At 40.1% G+C, this 24,247-nt stretch overlaps 2 protein-coding genes across 2 annotated transcripts in view; one reads left to right on the plus strand and one right to left on the minus strand.

Annotated features, from left to right (window-relative positions):
- Positions 1 to 12,475: 12,475 nt before the first annotated feature.
- On the minus strand, positions 12,476 to 20,847 carry LOC308398897 (adhesion G protein-coupled receptor G3-like; the record flags this gene model as incomplete). The annotated part of the gene is made up of 7 exons (XM_080885764.1): positions 12,476 to 12,498; positions 12,807 to 13,060; positions 13,373 to 13,515; positions 16,196 to 16,340; positions 16,550 to 16,619; positions 16,821 to 16,962; positions 20,839 to 20,847. 7 exons carry the CDS (start codon positions 20,845 to 20,847, stop codon positions 12,476 to 12,478), a joined length of 786 nt encoding a protein of 261 aa, XP_080741890.1.
- A 637-nt stretch (positions 20,848 to 21,484) lies between these two features.
- LOC308398925 (matrix metalloproteinase-15-like) overlaps positions 21,485 to 24,247 on the plus strand; it is a 34,508-nt gene continuing 31,745 nt past the window's right edge. The window contains exon 1 of the mRNA XM_080885817.1: positions 21,485 to 22,443. Within this exon, the coding sequence (XP_080741943.1) occupies positions 22,327 to 22,443 (117 nt within the window). The 5' untranslated portion in view covers positions 21,485 to 22,326. The remainder of the gene's footprint in view (positions 22,444 to 24,247) is intronic.

Here is a 24,247-nt window from a genome sequence, read left to right on the forward strand (position 1 = left end):
GACCAACAAGGCCGTAAGTGCGAATCTGTGAAATTGGACAGTGTAGCCTTCAGATTTACGTCACCGCTGTCTCAGCGGAATTTAATAAACTCAGCCATCTACTCCTTGCTATGTAAACTATAACAGGACACTGGAGTAAATTCTCTACCATCTCACACTTCTGTTTAATCAGTTTTCTGTTTGACGTTTATTCAACTGTGTGAAAACTATAACTTTAATCTCAGCCAAACCAGTTTATTCAGGAACAAATAAAATACTGAAAAAAGCTAAACAATAACATTTTTAAGTTATCTAAGTGACTTATATATCATGTTTAACCTGAGTAGCGAGTAGTCTGAAAACAATGTGCCGGGAGTCTGGGGTTCTCGCCTACTCTAGTGAGCCTTGACCTCCCGGTCAGCTATCGAGCTGGTGGGTAACAGATGTCTCCAAAATCGTCAGGGTACTTTTGCAAATATATGATGTCTTGATAAACAGAGCAGATATTTGAAGTTTACACAGCTACATTCTCGCCTGATGTTCAAAGTTTATTTTGTGACCCAGAAAGAGTAATATTTCAAACTTTTTAGTTGCGCTCCTCCGCTATTGCCGCATTTGAAAAGTATTTTTATATTATTGTCCAAATATTATAAATAATAGTTTAAATAATAAATTATTGAAAAGGGTAATACCAGTAATATTACAACTAAGTAGCTGCTGCCATTGTAGAAAGTGGAATTGGCTGGGCTGCGCTATGAATTCTGGAATAATTTGGGCCACGAAGGATACACCCGACTCATCCTTCAAATTTGGGGAAATGAAGGACGCATTTGTTGTCGCATTTGGAGAAGCCTTTGAATTGGGACAGCCTTCGTTGCATCGCTGTGACATAATCGGCCTTCAACTCCAGCCTCCAAAGGAGGCAGCCCTTGAATTGAGACACAGCCCAAATCTCTCACCTAAACACAAAAACTGAGTTTTCGCAAATCTCCACCATGGGAGGAGTTTTTAAAAATCTCCATTTTCAGTGATCGAAAACACAGTAAAACAATAAGACAGCAGTTATTGTTTTTGGAAGTTATGTCCCTTTGGATAAGTTAACTGATACCCTTGGTCCTCTTGGTCCATCATTCTCACACTGTAAGAAATCTCAGAGTGTTTTTAGATGGCTCTTTTAAATTAGAGAAGCAAGTGTCCACAGTTGTGGAAAACAGTTTTTACAAGTTACGTGAAATTGCCAAGCGAAGCCTTATCTTTCTCCTAAGGACCCTATTCATGCCTTCATCACCTCTAGACTGGATTACTGCAGTTCTCTCTATTTGGGTCTTCAACACTCACCTGTCCATTGCTTGCAGTTATTCCAAAATGCTGCTGCATGTCTTTTAACAGTTGTTAGATTGTATGAACACATTGCTCCAGTGAGCAACTTGACACTGGCTCCTTCTCTGTATTCGTATTGATTTTAAGATTCTTTTAAACATTTAAATGGCATGGCACCCAGTTATTTAAGCAAACTCCTCAACATATATAACCCCAAAAGAGCACTGAGATCATCTATCCAGATGCTCTTAGTACAGCTGATGTCTCGACTGAATCATAGAGGAGATCGGGCCTTCGTAGGTGCAGCATTTAGACTCTGGATTAAGTTTCCAGTCAATATTCATATTCAGAGTCTATACAGCCTTTCAGATCCCGTCTTAAAACTCACTTTTTTATGTTGGCTTTTAATTCAATTTAAGTTTGAGTACCATCAAACTTGTTTTATATTTGTTTGTTTTTTCTTATGTTAAATATATTGTCTTTTTCTGTATATGTTTTTCTATTGTTCTTCACTAATTGTGAAGCACTTTGGTCAATTTTGTTGCTTTTAAATGTGCCGCAGAAATACAAATGATATTGATATTGATTAAAACATCCTACCTATATTGTGACACCGATCCTTGCAGGAACCCTGACCTAATGAATTTTCATATTGCGCTGTGTTGCAGGGTGTTTTTGGAGGAGAATGCGTAGAAGTTTGTTGTGACAGAAAAAACACCAGCGACCAGAGAAGCCACCACTTCATCCTGTGAAGTAGAGAGAATTCATTTGAAAGTATCTGTGCTTTACAACCAATCATAAGCTATGTCATGGAAGAAGTTCACCCTTCATCAAAGCAACTTTGAATTTTTATAACTTTTATTAAGATATAGTGGAACATAAGACTTTTGGATTCAAGAGTGAAATTTGTCTGAAGTCTGTGGGTTCTTAGAGCTTTTAAGTCTATGAAGGATGCAGATACTAATACCGGTAGACTTTCTTTGAGGAAAAAACTCTTTATCCTCATCAATACTGATGTGGCAACACCAACAAAAATAATCGATAAATAACTCTTTTTCTGTCAGCTGCTCCCTTTGAGGGTCACCACAGTGGATCATCTTCCTTTAGCTCACCCAATCTGTAGCATCCTCCTTTGTCATACTAACAATCTGCATACCATACTACCGTCTTGTAAATCTTCCCTTATACTACCATCTGAGAGAGAACAAAGGACGCGACCCTAAGCGACGGCCTCGAGGTAAAAGAGCCGGCATCAGGAACAGGCTACGGGCTCGCGCACACCGCGCACACCGCGCACCCATGCCCAGTATCCTGCTAGCCAATGTTCAATCCATCGAGAACAAGCTTGATGACCCCAGAGCCAGAATCAAGTTCCAGAGAGACATTCGGGACTGCAACCTCCTCTGCTTCACCGAGACTTGGCTGAACCCAGCGATACCAGACCACGCCGTGCAGCCGACGGGGTTCTTTTCGGTTTACCGCATGGACAGGACAATGGAGTCGGGGAAGAAAAGAGGTGGTGGAGTGTGTTTGATGGTGAACAACAGATGGTGCGACAGCACAAACATCTCCCCACTCACACGCTCTTGCTCGCCCAATCTGGAGCTTTTGATCGTTAAGTGTCGCCCTTTCTATCTCCCTCGGGAATTCACTGCGGTCATTGCCTGCACTGTTTACATTCCGCCTCACGCGGACTCGGACACTGCCTTATGTGAGCTACATGAGGCTCTCACACATCAACAAACACTTCACCGAGATGCCGCACTCATTGTTATGGGAGATTTTAACAGAGTGAATCTCAAACGGACATTTCACAACCTTCACCAGCACATCAACTGCCCCACCCGGGGCACGAGGACATTAGACCACTGCTACACCCCGTTCAAGAACTGTTACAAGGCTCAACCCCTGCCGGCATTTGGAAAATCGGACCATTCCGCCATCTTCCTCATACCTGCTTACAAACAAAGGCTAAAGCAGCAACCACCAATCAGGAGGGAGGTCGCTCGCTGGACGGACCAATCAGTGGCCGCGCTGCAGGACGCACTGGATGACGCAGACTGGGACATGTTTCGGCGCAGCTCTGATGACATCAACATGTTTACGGAAGCGGTTGTGGGATTTATCGGGAAACTAGCGGACGACACAGCAGAAAGAACTATCATCCGAACGTTTCCCAACCAGAAGCCGTGGGTGGATAAAAACATCCGCGACGCTCTGAGATCACGCACCGCTGCCTACAATGAAGGGCTTGTCTCCGGTAATATGGACCTATACAAGGCTGCGTCCTACAACGTGCGCAGCGCGGTCCGAAAGGCAAAGCGGAGCTACGGGGAAAAACTAGAGTCACAGCTACGACAGTGCGACTCTAGGAGCCTGTGGAAAGGACTGCGGACTATAACGGACTATAAACGACCAGCTTCTTCAATGATGAATGCCGATGCTTCACTGGCTGATGAGCTGAACACGTTTTATGCTCGCTTCGACGCCGCAGCAATTAAAACAACAAACGGCTGTGCGCGCTCGGAGTGCACCAGTGAAGAAAATGCATTCGTCATCACAGAGCATGCCGTGAGGAACACCTTCAGGAGGGTGAACACCAGGAAGGCAGCAGGACCAGATGCAATCCCTGGCCGGGTCCTTAGAGCCTGCGCTGATCAACTAGCACCGGTGTTCACGGAGATCTTCAACCTCTCCCTGGCCCAAGCTGTGGTTCCCACGTGCTTCAAACGGTCCATTATTGTCCCTGTTCCAAAGAAACAACAGCCCACTTGCCACAATGACTACCGTCCAGTAGCACTGACTTCAATTGTGATGAAGTGTTTTGAAAGACTGATGAGAGATCACATCACTTCTTCACTTCCTCCCACCATCGACTCACTTCAGTTTGCTTACCGGACTAATCGTTCCACAGACGATGCCATATCTCACCTGCTCCACACATCCCTGAGTCACCTGGACACTGGCAGAGGGAATTATGTTAGGATGCTGTTCGTGGACTACAGTTCAGCATTCAACACAATAATTCCCTCTAAGCTTTTCACCAAGTTGACGGATCTAGGACTCAGCTCATCACTGTGTCAGTGGATCCTCAACTTCCTCACAGACAGACCCCAATCAGTGAGGGTGGGAAAACAAGTCTCCCCCTCCATCTCACTCAGCACTGGAGTGCCTCAGGGCTGTGTTTTAAGCCCCCTGCTGTACTCACTGTACACTTATGACTGTGTAGCCACATCCGACACCACCTCCATTGTCAAGTTTGCTGACGACACTGCTGTTGTGGGCCTGATCTCCGACAACATCAAGACGGCCTACCTGGAGGAGATTAGGAACCTGGAGACCTGGTGCCAGGAGAATAACCTCCTCCTAAACATCAGCAAGACTAAGGAGCTGATCGTGGACTTCACTACAAAGCAGGCGAGGAATTACAAACCCCTCATCATCAGTGGCACGCCAGTGGAGAGAGTGGACAGTTTCCGATACCTGGGTGTCCACATCACTCAGGACCTGTCATGGTCCTGTCACATCAACACCCTGGTTAAGAAAGCCCGTCAGCGTCTCTTCTTCCTCAGAAGACTTAGAGACTTCCATCTGCCACTGAAGGTGCTCAAGAACTTCTACTCCTGCACCATCGAGAGCGTCCTGACGGCAAACATCTGCACCTGGTTTGGGAACAGCACCAAGCAGGACAGACGAGATCTGCAAAGGGTGGTGCGCTCGGCAGAACGCATCATTCAATCAGAGCTCCCTGACCTGCTGTCCATCTACACCAAGCGGTGCAAGTCCAAAGCTAGGAAGATTATGATGGACCTCTCCCATCCCAACAATGGACTCTTCTCACTGTTGAGGTCTGGGAAGCGCTTCCGCTCCCTTAAGGCCAAAACAGAGCGAATGAAGAGGAGCTTCTTCCCCCAGGCTATTCGGGGCCTGAACCAGGTGTAGGACTGGACTCTCCCAAACACGTCACTATAAGACTGGACTCTCACACACGTCACCACACGCACCACCACACATTTCCTATAATCCTTATCTTTATAATCTCTTCTGCTATTTGCACATTCTTTACTGTAAATTCCTAAGTTAATTTGTAAATTTTTGTAGTAAATGTAAATATTGTAGAACTTTTCTTCTGTCATTTAATGGTCGGGCATTGTACAGCTACAAGCATTTCACCCCCATGTCATAGTGTGTGTGTGTGTGTGTGTGTGTGTGTGTGTGTGTGTGTGTGTGTGTGACAAATAAAATTTGAATTTGAATTTATCTTTCTGGAACATATCACCATGACCCTCAGCTCTTCCTACTCCATCACAGGTACAGTCTCTTTTTCACCTCTGTAGTGAATTGTCCATTGCTTTGAAAGGTTGAAGGTATTACCTTCACTACCTCATCTTCACTGTTACACCTGTCTCCCTCTCACACTGAAACTAAACCATAAAATATTAAAAAATTATTGAATTAGTTTTTGTTTCGGCCGTATCATTCTATTTTGTTGTATTAATCCGCGGAACGTTAAGGCCGTTCTGTGAAAATATTGTCTGACATTAAACCGTTCTGTGGCGCAAAAAGGTTGGGGACCGCTGATCTGAGTGGCTTATATATTATATGTTTAACCCGAGTAGTGAAAGACCACGGGGGTTTGAAAACGATGTGCCGGGAGCCGTGCTTTCACCACCCGGTCAGCTGGTGGGTAACAGGCATCTCCAAGAACGTTAGAGCACTTTTGCAAATATGTGATGTCTTGATTAATCGAGCAGATATTTGAAGTTTACACAGCACCATTCTCGCCTGAAAATATCTTAAAAGTTTATTTTGTGATCCAAAAAGAGTAATATTTCAAACTCCGCCACTCTGCGTTCCTCCAACACTGCCTCGTTTGAGTTTTGGACGAAATGCATTCTGGGATATTGAATTTCGTCATTTCGAGCTGACTGGAGACCAAAACAGCCAATCAAAATTTTTTGCATCCAAGCCTGTGATTGGTTGGTTTTGTGGCACAAATATAAGTGCCACAAATATAAGCAAACCGTTTGTACGTGTTTTGGAGTTCGTACATGTTTTGGAGTTTGTACGTGCTTTCTCTCTAGGGGCCACCGTAAATATATTTTTATTTATTCACTCCACATAAAATAAATCATATAATACAAAAACCAACTATTTACATTCAACTTTTAACTATTTACATTTTTTGCTTTTTCCTTTTAAACAAATTTAAAGTGAAACAACACTAAACACTGCAAACCACAACACAATTAAATAGAAATATGAAAAATGCACATTCTCTGTCATATGGGCCTGCATGAATAAACTTTCTAAATCCTTTAACAACCACATGTTAGGATGCTTGGGTCGTTGACCCAGGGTTTTTGAGTTTATTATATTATTTATTATTTCCAGTCTTTGGTTTCTTGGTTCTGTCTTATGGTTTATGTCTCTGTCTTCTCTAGTTGCTCTGTCTCCCCTGTCAGCTGTATCCCCTTGTCTAGTTCACGTCTCTGTGTATCCTTAGTTGCTATATCCCCGTGTCCAGTCAGTGTCTGTGTCTGCCCTGGTCCCACGTCTCTGTTCCCTCTGTTGTAGTGCCTGCATGTGAGTCTGTGTCTTTTGTTCAGTCTGTGTTATGGGTTTCCTGTTTTACTTTGAAAGTCCATGTCTGATGTCTGTCCATGTTTCGCTTCCCCTTGTCTCGTTAGGCCTGATTTGCCCCAGCTGTGTTTCCCTCCTGTTACCCATTCCCTGATTGCTCCCTCTGTGTATTTAAGCCCTGTGTTTCTCTGTGTCTGTGTCGTGATCTACCGTTTATTTAGCTGTGTGTGTTCTGTCAGTCCTCTGGTTTAAGTTTATTTTGATTTCTTCCAGTTATGTTATGTTACGTTTGAGTTCAGCATTAAAGCTATTTCAGTTTACGTTTGTCTCTGGAGTCTACACCTTGGGTCCTATTCCTGTCTGCACACAGCCGCCACACAACACCGCAACTGAAAATAGTTGTGGATGATTACTATACCTTTCTAATGTGACGCTGTTGTCCCTGGCTCTCTTTCTCTCTCTCTCTCTCTCTCCCTCCTGCTCTGTTCCTATGCTACTGCGAGTGTAACTACCGCCCCTCCCCCCCCACGGCTCGCATTGTTCACTTCAAAGAGAGTTTTAGCCAAATTACATTGGCTCCCTGTTAAATATCATATAGATTTTAAAATTCTTTTGTTCACTTTTAATATTTTGAATAATTTAGCGCCCAGTTATCTTTCTGATTTACTCCATTCATACAATCCCAACAGAGCACTTAGATCGTCCAACCACAGGCTCCTAGCACAACCTAGGACTCGAATGAAGTCGAGAGGCGACCGGGCCTTTGCATCCGTGGCACCCAGACTCTGGAATAACCTCCCTGTTCATATTCACACTGCTGAGTCTATCCAGTCTTTTAAATTACGTCTTAAAACTTATTTTTTTACTTTGGCTTTTGATTCTGTCTAGTTGGCTGTTTTAGCTTGTTGCGTTGTTACCTATTGTTTGTTGTCCTTTTATTGTTTGTTTTAACTGTCTCATGTTTTTATTGACTGTGAAGCACTATGGTCAACACTGTTGTTTTAATATGTGCTATATAAATAAATTTTGATTTGATTTGATTTGAAAGAGTCGGCTCTAAGAGCAGTTTCGTTCGCGACCGGCACATCAATACTAGAAAGAGGAGACCAGCGGATAAACAACAGCAGCACGTTTAAGCTTGATCAGCTGTTGTTAGAATTGATTTAATATTACTTTCTAGTAGCAGTTGATGTTTGTTGGAGCCACAGCTGTAAAAGCTGCTGGTCATGATATCGGTTTGGATATGTGGTGAGAGGGAAACATGAAGATGAAACCAGGAGATGTCCTTACTGAATCATCAGAGCTGAACAGGTGATGGAGAAACAGGTTTAACTTTCAGGTGACATGAATGAGTTGAAGGGAAGTTGTGAACTGTTTCTGAGAGACAAATAACACCAGGATCCTTTTTTAAGTAGCTGACAGCTGGTAACTGTGCAGGGGCGGGTCTAGCAAAGTGTTGCCAGGGGGCCACGCAGGGCATTAGCAGAGAAAGGGGGGGCACAAAAAATACTTTACTTTGTTATTTCATTTAAAATGACTAACTTTTAATAGTTATCTGAATCTTACAACTAAAGTGGTCATCTGACTAAATGTATAGAAATCCATTATTGTATCTGGTAACTATGAAGTCTAACATATAACCCAGTAAGCTATACTACTTTTTCCTTTGGGAAGGCACCATCTGTACAGTCTGCAATTCTGTTGAATAGAGAGTCTATTTAATTATTGTAGAAAAATAATTGATTTCTGGGCATTAGTTTTACACGTGCATTAAATTAAAGTTGATTACGTTAAGCATCGTGAGGGTGGGGGGTGGTTCCCTAATATTTCTGCTGGGAGTTGGCAACCCTATTAGTTAGGTTGCTTAATATTTCTGCTAAGTACTCTTTAAAATACCAGAATAGGGAGGATGGTGCAGGTTTAAGTTTATTAGATTGATCAGTGTTGCTGAACTATAAAATATTTTGGGTGTAGGGTATTTTTTGCATACAGGTATAACAAAGTAGCTTTAGTGTTTTGTTTTTTAAAACTGGAGTATGAACTTATATAAAATGCAGCAAGATATTTATAAAAAACATTTTTATTGATTACAAAACACACTATATCGGATTCATATTGGTATCGGCAGATATCCAAATTTATGATATCGGTATCGGACATAAAAAAGTGGTATCGTGCCATCTCTAGTTTATATATTTTCTAACTGAGAGTTTGTGTCAAATAGCTGGGTTAAAAAGAAGTTTGAATTATTCTGAATGAGTTTTGGGTCACAAAATTGCTTACACAAGTCTGCACATTTTACATCATTTGAAAGAAATAATATGAAGCCTTAATATGTTGTTGAATGCTGAAGCAGCTGATCAGAGCACTGCTGATATTATCTCCATATGCTTCATCGTCCATGATTCATCATGACTGAACCAAAACTGGTAACCTAACAAATTTTATGTGATCTTTGCATCTCTCCATTAAAAAAAAATTAAAGTCTAGACTTTATTTCAGCTTTTCAGCTTTTAGAATCTGACCTCATACAGTGACAACAGACAAAGAATCCTATATGCCCACTGTTTATACTAAATTAATTTATTTGTTTTATTATTGGAGTAAATTTATAATAATTCCCACATTAACTGGGGACATTCTTCCATGGTCACATCCAAGCACATGCACAAACAACCTCCTGTGAGTCAACCATGGGTGACACACAACAGGATGTTATATGTTATTTACATATTATTTGCATAATGTTCCTAGAAAGAGCATTATGGGAATCAGCAGACCTGCCTCTCTATAATATCGACCTCATTGCTGTTAATAATCATTCAAAAAACATTTCTAAATAGTAATAGGGTCGAGAGTTCTTGTCTTAGTGGAAACACATGAAGAAATATTAGTTCCAAAGAATAGATACAGCAGGAAATACAACTACAACAAGACATCTCAGGAAGCTAACCTTCAAAGTAAGGCCTAAAAAAAGCCAAATTTTATAGACTGTGTCCACTTGTGCTACATCTCTTACACTACCACTACTAAAGATTAGAATATTAATTAATGGAATACCTGATGTTAAACATTAACACAATAAATGGACTGGTTCTTATATAACACTTTTCTACTCTCACAAAGCACTGAAAACACACAACATGCCTCATTCATGCAAGCCCTTTTTATATGCCTGCGTGTTGTCTATTGAACAATCAAACTCTGATGGATTCCTCAGAAAGCAACATGGCATTAGTATCTTGCCCAAGGACACTTAGTATGCAGACGTAGCAGCCAGGGATTGAACCACCAACCAAACTTAGCAGATGGCCTCCTCTACCTCCTGAGCTACAGTATTTACATTTATATGTCTTCATATTACCAATTTTTTCTGCAAGAAAAGGACGAAAACCTGAATTAGATCTGTAACATAAAGACAGCCAAAGCATAGCCTACCTTTGCATGTTGCAGAGTCCGTTTTATCTGAGCAGAATCAGGAGCAGAGCTGATGTGCCAGCAGAGAAAAAACAAATGAGTAACTCTGAAAAGATTGTTTGGATCTTGCTGACATTTCATGTAAATTACTTTTAGAATAAAAAAGAGGAAGCATCAGCTGACAGAAAACTAAAAATATATTCATCTCTTCTTCCACAGATGCAGCAGTGTCGAGCAAATACAGGCTTACATTAAATTAGTGAAACTTGCACTTCAAATTGCACTTAGTACTGGACACTGTATTTACATTCTTTAGAAACATTCAACACTAAGTTTTCTTTTTAGATGATAATTTTAATTTGATTTAATTTGAACCAATTTGTCATAAGAGGCCAAGTGTTGTATTTCACTGCTGCGACCCACACCCCTCCTAAAACAGCCAAAAAACCAAACTGAACATAAACTATGAAATTTCCAGTTTTGTGTGTATTGTGATTTTCTTAAGATAAGTATGAAAAAATATTTTGTTTTATTTTATTTTTTACATTGTAAATGATGAATAATAACAAGACACAGACAGATATGTGAGATATATGAGCCTCGTATGAGCCTGTTATCATATAAACTTGAATTCAAGCCACTGTGTCAAATCAGATGTAGATGTATAGACCAACCATAGATTTACTGACTGTTTGTTTGTTACTTCAAGCCCTGTGTCAGGATGGTGACCTGTCCAGGGTGTACCTGACCTCTCGCTCTATGGTAGCTGGGATAGCACCCCCATGTTTAAAATACAGAGGTGATTCTGCGTGGTCCGTGGGAGGTATTTCTTTTAAACAAACATTCTTTATGGGGGCAACATAATGACTGTTTTAACTTTAGCATCAGTCTGCTCTAAACTAGTTGTGTTAACAGGAATATTATTACATCTGAACAACAAACAAAGCAAATTTTTTAGGTTTTATGCAGTTTTTATGAATTAGCAAAGGATTTAGAAATGCATGTAGAAGGTAATAGGTAACCCTTCACTGTTTTGTAAGCTTTAGAAGCATTATATTACAGTTGTTTTGTGCACATAGACACGGCAGTTTTGTGCCTCAGTTTTATACAGTATAATGGCCATTAAGCTAACGGCAGGAGCTACAACCATTTTGTCAGGAAACCTGTTCAGGTATATGTATAGAAAGCACTTTATCATTTTGGTTTATTATTTAGCTTTTCCTTCCACCATGTGACATTAAGCAGTACAGAATGTGAAATATTTATGTTCATTTTGATTGCAATAAACAACTGCATGAGAGAAGCATGTCAAAATCACTCTTGTAATTCTTTTCCCCCTGTTTTCAGGGGTGTAACATGCGCACGTTAACTAGTGACTTTTTGGGCAAATTATGGTTTGCCCATGTTGCATATGATCAGAAGTTTACCTTAACTTTGTTGAAAGGCTAATCCTCATAAGTCCCTTCAACAGAAACACACATAGTGGCAGACTGTACAGACCTTGCAGTGAGTTCAGGATGCAGAAGAGGTACAGGCCAGCAGTGGACAGCTGTCCAAATGAGAAGGAGACCAGGCCCCAGGGAAGGTTAAGCAGAATGCCTACTCCCAGAAGGGGACACATGCTGTGCATGGCTCTATTGCATTCAGTCTGTCCAAAAATGATTTAACAAATATAGAAAGAAACATAATACAGCAGGCTATAGATGACCTGCAGAGTCCTTGAAAAGAAAACTTTCAGTTTGTTTGAAATTTCGTTCTCTTAACAGACGGCTGTTTACTCATACAGTGTGTGTGTAATGGAAACGAAATTTTAAGTCGTGATGGTAAAATATTACAAGTACATAAAATTTTATTTAAAAAAGCCAAATTAGACAACCCATTGTAGAGTATTTTTATCAAGTAAAAAGAGGATAGAAATTTAAAAAAGGTGAATGATCTTGATTGATTGATTGATTGAACGTTATTAATCCCTAAGGAAATTATGGGTTAAAGGCTGCCTTCACTCCTACACCATCTTGATAATATCGGACTTATCTTCAAGATCGTTTTAAAAAGATGAAAAAAATTACCTCTCTGCTTTGGCCAACAGTGAAAACACATCTGATTGTCACCGCAAACTTAATCATGTTAAAGAGAAACACAATGACGAACGGTCCCACTGTAGTCACCATTTTCACTATGCCTTGGGTAATATAGCACCTACAAAGAAAGGAAATAGATGATGATAAAAAATGTTACACATTGAAAAGCAATTAAGGCATTCTGTTACAAATATGTAGGTGAGTCAGTGTATCAACCAAAACAAATTGTATTCTTTTTTCTTCTAACAATGCAAGTAAACAGAAATTCTGATGCACATACAAAAAAGTTAATAAATAAAAATTAGTTAAGATTTTGCATCCAAATTTGTTTCTTAGATTGCAGTTTCATGGAAGCTGGAGATACTGCCAAAAACTGAATGTAAAATATTTCACGAGTTTTTACATGCTGGCAAATTCATTCCTTACATTGCATTTTCATTGGTCTGCCTGATAAAGACGATAATCTGATAAAGAGAACTTCCTGTTTGGAGTACTCGACTCCACCCCATTCCACCACGCTGAGTTTGAGCAGGTATCTGCTGACATTGATGTAAAAGATTTGGACAAAGTAAAGGTAGAGGTGGAATCCCTCCAAAGCCATCCAGCTGAAAGTGGCCAGCAGGGAGTAGTGAAGAGCAAGAGCCATGTGGACCTTCATAGAGACACGTTCTCTGACTTTTCTGGCAAATACAGGAGATGTTATTCATGGTAAGTCACAACTTTCACATAGATTATTTGGTCATATCCTGTTTGGTCAAAATCCAGTCAGAGAAGAAAGAATGTATAATATAAATATAGAAGAAAATCTGAAATTTCTTGCAAGATGAAAAGAGACGATGGGATAAGGAAAAAAGGATAATTAACTGATAAAACATCAGAAGCAGATGCTGGAGAAATCATGGGACCAGGACAGGAGGATGCTACTAAAAATGTGGAGGAAAGGAGGGTTAAAGTTTAAAGAATGTCATCAAGCAAAAAATAATAATAATTACCTATTTGTGATGAAGAGCAAAACAGTGATGATGAGGGCAAAAAGAGAGCGACTGCAGCCAATCAGAGAAATGTATGTTAAAATCTTCTGGTCTGTAGAGAAGAAGGACTCAGTGCCATTTGTGTCAGAGCCAGAAACAGGCACCTGTGGAGAAAATACACTTTCATTTTATTTTGCAGCATTTCCATTAACGGTGGTTTAAATTAAAAACAAAAAAGGAAGTGCATGGCAAAGTCCAGTTTAATAGACCATAATAAGCAGGAGACAGACAGGTGATTGAGGAAACACTGCACTGGTCAAATATTCCAGTTTTTCCATGTTTAATATTTTTTACAGATCATCAGCTGATCTTTGGCAGCAGAAACTTTAAATGAAAACAGACTAAAAAATTTTCAAGTGAGCAACACGAGCGATGTAAAGACCAGATGTAGATTAAAATGGAACATTTAATATGGGCACAAGTTAATGAACCAATGAACATTGAGTGAGAGCAGATGGCAGAACATAGCATGTCCAGCTGAAGAGCTCGGATAACATCCTGAGCAGCACAGGGGTGCCTCGGGGTACTGTCATATCATCCTTCCTCTTCCCCCTCTATACGTCTAACTAAAATAGGAAAATAGGAACATAAACAGTGCCATCATTGCCAGACCTGGCCTACATCTGGTTGACATACACCCTGCCATGACACCAGTCAGCCAGAAGTGGCTTGATGCCGGATCTGGCCCAGACCTGTTTTCTATGAGTCAGGGCCACATAAACCAAACCACAATCTGGCCAGATGTAGCATGCCATCACATAAACAGTGCCATCTATGCCAGACCTGGCCCAAATCTGGATGACATACCACTTACCATGCCAGAAGTCAGCCACCAGTGCTGGTGATACACCAGAGCCGGGCCAGACCTGTCTGCTATGTGGGCATGAGGTTAACTGCACAGCCTCCAGGAGGCACGAGACAGCTGTATCGGTCAACCAGCAAACTTTCTAATGTTAGGTTTTCTACCCTTTTGATGCCCTCTGCTGAGGCAAGCCCACCACAGGTTGATCAATCCTGTGTGTGTATCTCTGGGTTAGTTGACGGCCTTAGCTGCCCAGTTGATGTCAGCCCTTTTTATCCATAGCCAGTGACTGGTCCTCTCAGCATTGTTAGCTAATTCTCTTATAGCCTGCCATAGTGCCTGTCCTCTGATCCCAATCTCTCTAAGCAGTTTCACTGTTGTACTGGCAACAAAGCCCCTGGACCCCACTTCCACCGAGCGCATCTTGATCTTCCAGCCTCTGTCCTCTGCCTCAGCTGCTAAGTTGGCATACTGCAGCTTCTTACGCTCAAATGCTTCCTCAATTGCATCATCCCATGGTACCGTCAGCTCAGTGATGTATGCAAGTTTTTGGGAGTTAGCCCAAAGGACAAGGTCTAGTCGCAGAGTAGTCGTTATGATCTCTGTGGGAAAAATTAGCCTCTGATCCAAGTCCACTTGCATCTGCCAATCCCTGGCAACCTTCAGCGGGCCCAGTTCCAGGGTTGAAGAGCTAGTCCTCAGCTTGTCCCCTTCCCGGACAAATGCTGATGAAAACTGACAGACCTGGTTGTGTCTCCATGTGTATCTGCCCTGAGTAAGGCTAGTCCTATAACCAACCAAGATGTGCTTGAGTGTTGCTGGGACTGTACACAGAGGGCAGGATGGGTCCTTTCCAAACCACAGCTGCAGATTTATTGGGGAATTACATGGGAATCCATTACTGCTGTTTAGACATTTTAATCAAAACGATGTCAAATTTGTGGAATTAGATGACAAGTTATCAAGATTCTTAGATTCCTAAATGTGAAACAGCATCAACTTTAATGCATAAATGTTGTGGTTAAAACAAGGAAACAAGGAATGTTGAGTAAGTAATATACAACATTTTGCGTTGATTAGGGAAAATCAGAGCAAAGGTAATCAAAATACATGTACATTAACAATCCATCTTGTTTTCTTAACAGTGATAGAATAAAAATGTCATCATTTTTTAACCAAATCTATGGATGTCATTTTAAAGCAAGTCATCCAGTGTCATGGTCTTTTGACCCAGTGTTTTCAGTTTTCTTGTGTTTTTTGTCATTTTGTATTATGTTTAAGTCCACTTGTTATTCTTAAAGTTTATATTCTGTTTAGCTTTTGTGATTTAGATTCCTCCTTGTGTGGTTGCCCTCTGTCTCCCTCTGTGCATCTGGGTTTATGTTTCCCCGGCCCGTCATTTTGGCTCTCTCTCCCCCGTGTTCCCTCGCTCCCTCTCGTCTGCCTCTCCTCCACTTCTGCATCATGTTCCTCTGTTTCCTGTCTTATTGTGAAGGTCTCGTGTTTCCATGTTCATTCTGTTCGGTCTTGCTTCCCGCATCTCGTTATGGTTATTTGTGTCAGGTGTGTTCCCCATGTGTTCTCACTTCCTGGTTATCCCTCTGTGTATTTATGTCAGTGTCTTCCAGTGTCTTCCTCAGTTCCATGAGGAACTCCCTTATTGCTGTGTACCTCTCTATGTGTTCCCCTGTGTAAATTATTATTAGATTTTTCCAGTTTAGTTTTGTATTGTTTTGCATCCAGCAATAAAGCTGTGATTTTTGAATTCACGTCCTGCCTTTCAGTCTGCATTTGGATCCTTTTCCTGTCTGCACACAGCCACATTCATGACAATCCAGTAGTTGCCAAGACATTTCAGTCTGGACCAAAATGGTATACAAAACTGATATTTCCAGTTCTGCTTCTTAAAAATGATTAGCAAGTTAAAATATCAGTGTCACAGTAATTCTGAATTACTCTGAAATCATATTTTTTAAAAATACCTCATTATAGCTGGCATAAATGTCGAGGCCTTCAAAGGAACCACTGGGTTTATACACGTTGGTAACAACATTGTCAGAACTCATTGATGAAACAGTTCCTTTTATTTGATCTTCTAGTGGAAACTCTTCCAGCTGCATAATTGCTCTTGTGAAAAAGGACAAGAAAATATTAGGTTGTTGTAAAGACTTTCATTATTTTCATACCACAAACAGTCTTAAATACCTTAAAATCTCAACTCTCTGTCGTTCACTCTTACATACATATTTGATCAAAGAGTTTTCAAAAGTATTAAACTCCAAAAGGGTAAAAACAATCAAAAAAACGATGCTATGATTTGGAACGAATGAGTTTACTTGATAGCGTCATCAAGGCTTCCCTTTTTAAGAATGTTGTCTACATGGTTCATACAGCAACAGGAATCATCTGTAAAATAAAAGAATTAAAATATATGCACATTTTCACTAAATTCAAGTTGATTGAGTCCTACAGAATCTGTCACATTTCCACCTGAAAACTTTGGTACATTCTGATTTACTTGTGTTACAGAAGAACAAAGGTGTAGGTGCGACATTTCACCCTGAAGCATGGAAACAACAGCCTTCGGACAAAATGAAAGCAGCCTACCTTTCTGACACTGATCCTCGCAGGAACCCTGACCTCCTGAACTTTGATCTTCCATTGTGTTCAGTCTGTTTTTGGGGGAGGACATGCAGAGGGTTGGTGTGACACAAAAAACACCAGCCACCAGAGAAGCCAGCACTTCATCCTGTATAGTGGACAGAAATGATTCGAAAAAATTAAAATGGTAGATGATGCCTGATGAGGTTTAAGTTTTATTGAGCTATAATAGAACATAAAACCTTTTAATTTAAGAGACAAATTTGTGGAAGGTCTGTGGGCTTTAAGACCACTCTAAACTCTATGATGCATGCCTCCCCTGAGGTCTTCTTCTTTACTCTCTCCCTAGCAGCTCCATGTTCAACATCCTTTGTGTAACATATCCACTATCCCTCCACATGGCCAAAGTATCCCATCCTTGCCTCTCTAACTTTGTCTCCAAACAGCTCACACTGATCTGTCCCACTGATAGATCTGTTTTTAATCTTGTCTATTCTGGTCACTCCCAATGAAAATCGTAACAGCTTCAGTTTCACTTGGTGCAATCGATCTATCACAAATCCCCCCCTGACAATCTTCCGCACCCATCACTGGACAAAAAAAGAAATAAATAAAAATTGGCCCTGACATTTCTAGTTGGTTAAAACAGCATATGGTCCAGTTAAGTGTGCACACTATTTGTGCAACAAAAAAAATAATTCCATACACATAATATGTATATTGATACTAAAACAGTATTTCTTTCTAATCATGCTGGTACACCTGTTGGGTTAGGACATCTCAGTTTCACTGCAGTGCAGCATGTGACACTTGAAAACTGCACACTTGCTATTAATTTTATTTCCCTTCTTTCTTAGTTATGTCCATATTAATTATACCTTGCCCCGCTGCACTGTTTCTGGGGCTGCTTTCCCTCCTAGAGTACTTCTTGGTAGCACTAGAAACAGCACCCTCTTGTGTCCGCAGGGCTTACTTGGCACATTTTTCTTTGACTATTTCTTTTTTCTTTTTCTATTTCTCTTTCAACATTTTAGCTTTTCTTTGTCCATCTGTCAACCACTTCAATACTAAACGTTGTTCTACAAGGTGCACAAACAAATAGGGAAGGTATGGGAGGGGCCCGTTACATTAAGAGATTTGATTGGACAGTGTCAGCAATGGAAATTAACAAATGGTCTGCTGTCACCGCTCACAGGGCCTGTGTAATAATATTGACAACGAAAAAGAAATATTGGCATATCGGCCCACAGGTACATTAGCAGCCCTCAAGAGTACTGGAAACCTGAGGCCATACATACCACCAGCAACTGCACGTCTATCCCAGCAGAAGTAGGGAGGCCCAAGAAGAAGTCCAAGCAACCCTGGACCACCACCCTGTAATCAAAAAACACTTCTTTGACCACGGGTAAAATATTTTTTGTCATTCTATCTCAGGAATACTTCCTAATACCAATCAGGATACCGATTAACACTGATTTCTATCGGTCACAGTGAAAAGACTTGAACAAACAGCCTGTTGTGAATCAACAAGTGGTTACTTACAACAATAAATTAACATAACATCATGTTATGTTAAAATATAACATATACAATATAATATGTATGTGTAATAAAATGTTTAACAACATACTTTTCACAAACAATGCACAAAAGTATGTTGTTTTAAAAAGTACCTATGGCGGAAAAAAGAAGACTAACACCTACAACATTTACATCTGAACATATTAACAATTATTTTTTAAATGCAGAGTAAAAAGAAAACAACAATAATATTACAGCTGTAATAGGAACTTGTTGCCATTTCATGTAAATTATTTTTTAAATAAAAACGTGCTGTTAGAGATCTATCTATCTATCTATCTGTTTACACATTCAGCACTAAGTTATCTTTTTAGATGCTAATTTATTCTGAAATTTAAGGCAATTTATCGTCACAGGCCAATTGCAGTATGTCACCGCTATGACCAACAGATGGCAGTAGTGCATCAAAACAACCTTAAAAACAACTTCAGCTGGTTGTTTTTCTTTTTCTTTTTTTTATATATTTTTTATACTAAATATTATGAACTTTTTTCATAAATATACAAATGAGTGAACACATCCCACTTTTTCCACTGTGACAACAAAGTTCCTGAGTCTGATGCCAGGCCACAGACGAGGTTGTGAGAGATGCATGAACCTGGTATTGTTATTATATGAAGTAGAATTAAAGCCACCAACTCAAGTCTAATGTAGATTTAGAGGCCATCTATATGTTTGTGTATTTGTGGCACTTCATGTTAGTCTGTTGGCAGCTGTACTGGCTCATCATGCAGGTCTCCATTCTGGCAGGTGGCCCTCACATTATAGAAACGATGAAAAACACTAAAGTGGAATAAACATGATCATACTGAATAAACCAGACTGTTTCTAGACATTTACATTTTACATATACACTGTGTACATTGAGGTCTTACAAGTGCATGTATGGTACGCATATGATGATATATAACCTGTTTTTATTACTGGACTACAGTAAATAGAATAACAGAATTACGCATTCCAGTGTTTCTGATAAATTTCTGTAATCTATACAATAGCATAGCACAAAATAATACATATCCAATACACTATTAGTATGTATTGCAGTGCTTATATGAGCTATTGTGTTTTGCATGATTTCCCTTTTCTTGTTGAGATACAAATGCTGCCCGTAAAATATGGATTTTGTGTGTTTGGTTAGTTGATGTGAACATAGCTCACCTTCAGTCTGTAATGTAAGCAGTATCTAATGGCTGCTCACCTGGAGGAAGATCAAAACCAAAAAAACCAAAAAAAAAGTTGTGATAACACAAAATTTCTATTTGTAAAATCAGAAAAGAGAACTACAAACCATATTAATGTGGATATTCCCAAGATGTGAAATTCCTATTTGTCAAAACATGTTTACTGATTTGCTGTCGCTTATGCTTTTTTTAATTTTTCACAAAGCTGGATGAAAATTCTTTAGCACTAGTTAACCTTTCCCCAAACTTCAATAAAGCGCTTAAGTCTAACAGAGTAAGTTTTTTCAAACACTGTGTTTATTTAAAAAATTTGAAGTACTTGTGCTTTATTTTAGATTATGAATGATGAAACTCTCCTGAGTGGAACTGCTCCAATTTAAATTCACAAACAACAACAACAATAATGTTGTCACAGTTATATAGTTTATCCCAGTGTGTCGATTACATTACTTTTTCTTTTTAATTTATGTGTGTATAAACTGATGTATAAGGTCAAAGAAATCATGCAAAGCCCCTAATTACCACTAATGCCCATGATGAGTGTATGTACTTATGACCACAACTGTAAATACTCAACACACACATGCAACACAGTTTACAATAAAAAGTGTTTGGAACAGTCGACTTTGAATGTACTATATGCTGATTTGTATGTGCTGACATTCAAGTTCTGAAGAAATAATTCTTTACAAACACTGTGCAAACTGATTGAAAACATCACCTCTTCCCAATGACAGACTTCTAGCTCTCGGTTATGGGCAAAAGACCTTTAACTGACAAATAAAGGCTATCTCATCATCGCATCATCATCATCATCATCATCAGCTAAAAGTTCACTGAACTGTTTTGCTGCACTATCCTGCAATATCAAGCACTGCATACATGACATATTCTTAAAACATCAAGACCCCATTAACCCTTATGTTTGGATTTGGAAGCAGTTAAAGGGTTTTATTGTTAAACTGGAGACATTCAGCAGGGAGGTGTTTCCTCTTGTCTTAGATTAGATCCACTGATAGGGACATCTCTGTCTAAGCAACCTCTCTGACTGATGACAAGTGCTTTCATCTCACCCTAATCCATGCTGACTGCCTATCAGCCACCTTCTTAGTTTCTAAACAAAACAAAGTTTGTTCTTTTTTGTTAACTTATAACAATAGCAGAAATTCTGTGGAACAATATTCAAGGAATGTTACTCAAGGGATCTTACAATATCAATGATGTCAAATTGATGACTGAGTTTATAGAAGTATACTCACCTTATACATCGCATATCTTATAATTAGTAGTGTGTGTGTGTGTGTGTGTGTGTGTGTGTGTGTGTGTGTGTGTGTGTGTGTGTGTGTGTGTGTGTGTGTGTGTGTCCAATGTAGTCGATTATCTCGTTTTGGTGGAAAACCACATCGGTCCGACTAATAAAAGCGTCAATTTTGAATCAGATAAGCTAATACCGGAAGTGCATTGCCTTCAAAATATAAAAAAAATCATGTATAGCTATCATTAATAGAAGATAGTGGAGTTATGCTACACTTTCGTTGATGCCTATATCAAATGCTTATCAAGTTTATCAAATAAGTGCACCTTAAAAAAAAGTATTTCCTTACCCAGCAGCACACTTTCTCACTCTTTCACTGCTTAAAACTGAATTCCGTATTTTTATGGACCCAAGTTCTCATGTTAATTAATGTGTGCTATTTGTGCTCCTTTTGGATAAGCCAAAACATTATTTCATCACTTTCCTTCTTAATATTCTTTTTGGTGGTGAGATGAAATATTATAATGAAAATAAATGAGAAAATCTGGAGAATATAAGTTTTGCATCCTCTTTGACTCCTCCCCACAATCAAGCCCGACTATGTGTTTATTTTGAAAGGCACTGCAGGAAAACGCCGTTAGCGTGATCCAGGTGCAGTAACAGCAGGATCCGAGGACCATTGTCCGTCCCGGTCCCGGAGGGTGACAACACGGGACCTGTTTCAGGACAGGACTGAACGCAACTAACAAAGTACCGGGCTCCCGAGAACATTTCCTCCGAGAACAGGGAAAACTGGATATTTAAAGGGCAAAGAAACCGTCTAATATGTGTTTTTAAAGGACAGGTCCCGATCTGAAACATTCATATTCGACTGTTTACTTCTTGCAACTGCTGCTGAAGGAATCGGTCAAGTGTGCTGAACTTTGGACTTTGCAACTTTGCTGCTCTGGTTAAATTCAGCTGCACTATTTTGGGCATTATGATCACGAGACGCGGTTATTAGCTCACCGGATCTGGACATGATCGCAGTAAAATTAATGTCAAGCTTTCCCGTGGTAAACGCAGTTTCCTGATAATGGTCATTGCTGGTTCTTTTTTTGAAGTGCACGTTGGAGGTTACTAATTAAGGAGCGATTTTGATTTAAATTAAATGCGTGCGCTCTCGTGGGCAACTCCCGCTTCTGTTAAGAGCTCAGTCCGCGAAGGAAGGTGACACTCGCTGCCAGCGGAGTAAAAAAGAAAACGAGTGAAGCTGTGTGCACTCACGGGAACATTTTGCTTACTTTTATGTAGAAATTGTAACTGTATCAGGGATGGAGCTGTTTGGCAGTTAGCAGATGCGCTCTTGAAGATTGCTGCAGACTGTAGGGACTAGTTTACTAAAGTTTGGGTTCTTTTTACGGCACAAACCAGCGAGTAAAACACGACTGAGAGATCTTATTTAACCCTTGGGATCGAACTACAACGAAGGAGGTCCCCTCGAGCCCGCACCATGGCCACTAGCTCGCGGGACAGCTGCTTCTGGTTGCTCTGGAGACGCACCCTCCTCGCGCTTTGGCTGTGCGCTGTAGGAGCGCGTGCAGCGGAAGAGAGCGCGTTTAACACAGAGGTAAGACGGCACAGAAGATGTGAGAGGCTTCGGGCGCCTTTAGGCATCGCAAATGATCGAAATGCTTTATTTTAAGCAGTCAACACAAAGCAGGGATTCTCCACTGTTTTGCCATAAAGAATTCTGTTTGACTTGGGTGTATATTTCTATAATATCACGTTAATTAAATTAACCATAGTTGTGCTAAATGTTACTCATCTGTTAAACGGCGTACTGACTTGATAGTTATTCTTGGAAGCGCAATATGTCCATGCCTATCAAAAATAAGGCAGAGCACACGATCCATTTACCGCCTGTTACACGATGATGTTGGTTTTGTATGAGTATTTCGAGGGAACACCTTGAACATTTGACGGTCCATCCCCAGCAAATGTGCATCAGACACTTAATTTTGCTTTTCTCCTCTTTTTAATACTCGTATTTCTGCATTTTTCACAGTTTGAAAACTCTAGCACAGTCGGCGATAATTTGATACTGGAGTGATATATTGGAACACGATTTTGTTTCGCTTTCAAACAAAAATATATCGTTTATTTCTTTCATTTAATCTTAGTGTTTCCCCGCTGAGTTAACACAGATTTAGGCATGGTTTCCTTTTGTGCTCTTTTTTCTGTTTGCTTGGGTGCAGATGTGAGAGTCAAGAGTGCAACAAGCCACTATGTCTATTATCAGGTTTGGGAAAGTCACCTGCTTACATGCGCATGTGTCACCTGTTGATTACAGGTTAATTACACACACTGTAGACTTTTGATAGCAGATAAATGTTTCTGTACACATTTAAAACTTTTCCCTCCATTAAACACACATCACATATATCTGCATATATCTGTGTGCGAAGAGTGGGTGGCAACAACAACAACACTTGGCAATAGTAGTTCTATGTTGTAATTAAAACTTTCTCACAAATAATGTTTTTAGACATTTTGTGAAAAAAAAAAAAGTCCTAGTATTGGACCTCCTCCATGGTTCACCTGGAGTGCACACAGTGCTGGGCAGCTGATGGCTCAGAAATTATGCATCTTTTAGTAAATGTATATATCGTAGTTTTTCTGTTTTTGTTGTCCTCCTTTAATGAGCGCTATGCCTGAATGTAGGAGTGCTGCCAGTTAACTTAAGTAAATGGTTAATCTTATGTACACACATGCAAAGATGCTTTGTGACTAATCATTACCTGAAGAGCCAAAGTTTCATAAACTGTTTTGGAAGCGAGCTCATTTCTCAAATATCCACTGGCTATTTCTTTTTTTGTAGGTTTCGCTTCCTTGTAACCAGTGAAACCATTGGTACACATTTATTCCATGTGTACTTAGGTGTGTCAGTAAATGCCAGAGTATCAAGTTGGAACTTGAACCACTGCTTCTTGTACCCTTACTTCACCAGTCCAGCAGTTCATCCATCACACTTGTTTGTTTTGAGAGACAAAAACAGATAAGAGTTGACAAAAAGTTGACCAGTGCTGGAGTTTCTGTTGTGTGTAGATTGAGAAAGAGAAAGAGACAGACTGACAGACACTGAGACCTCCCAATCATTAGAGGTGAGCTTGCATTACCAAACTCACTGACCTTGGTGTGGGGGTGTTGCTGTCTGGTTGTCGGTCAGTTTACAACATTTCCTGATTAGCTGTTAACATAGTTGTGGTGAATGTGTGTGTGTGTCTGTGTGTGTGCAGGTGTGTGCTTATGCACAAAGGCAGACAAAGAGTTTCCACATTGTGTGGACTGATGAGAAATTCCTAGCCGCTTGTTGCTAAATGTGCATGTGTGTTTGTAACAATTGAACCCATGTTGTCAGTTTAACCTTAGGA

The sequence above is a fragment of the Rhamphochromis sp. 'chilingali' genome, assembly GCF_963969265.1.
Source record: "Rhamphochromis sp. 'chilingali' genome assembly, chromosome: 6".
In the NCBI taxonomy this organism is placed as follows: domain Eukaryota; kingdom Metazoa; phylum Chordata; class Actinopteri; order Cichliformes; family Cichlidae; genus Rhamphochromis; species Rhamphochromis sp. 'chilingali'.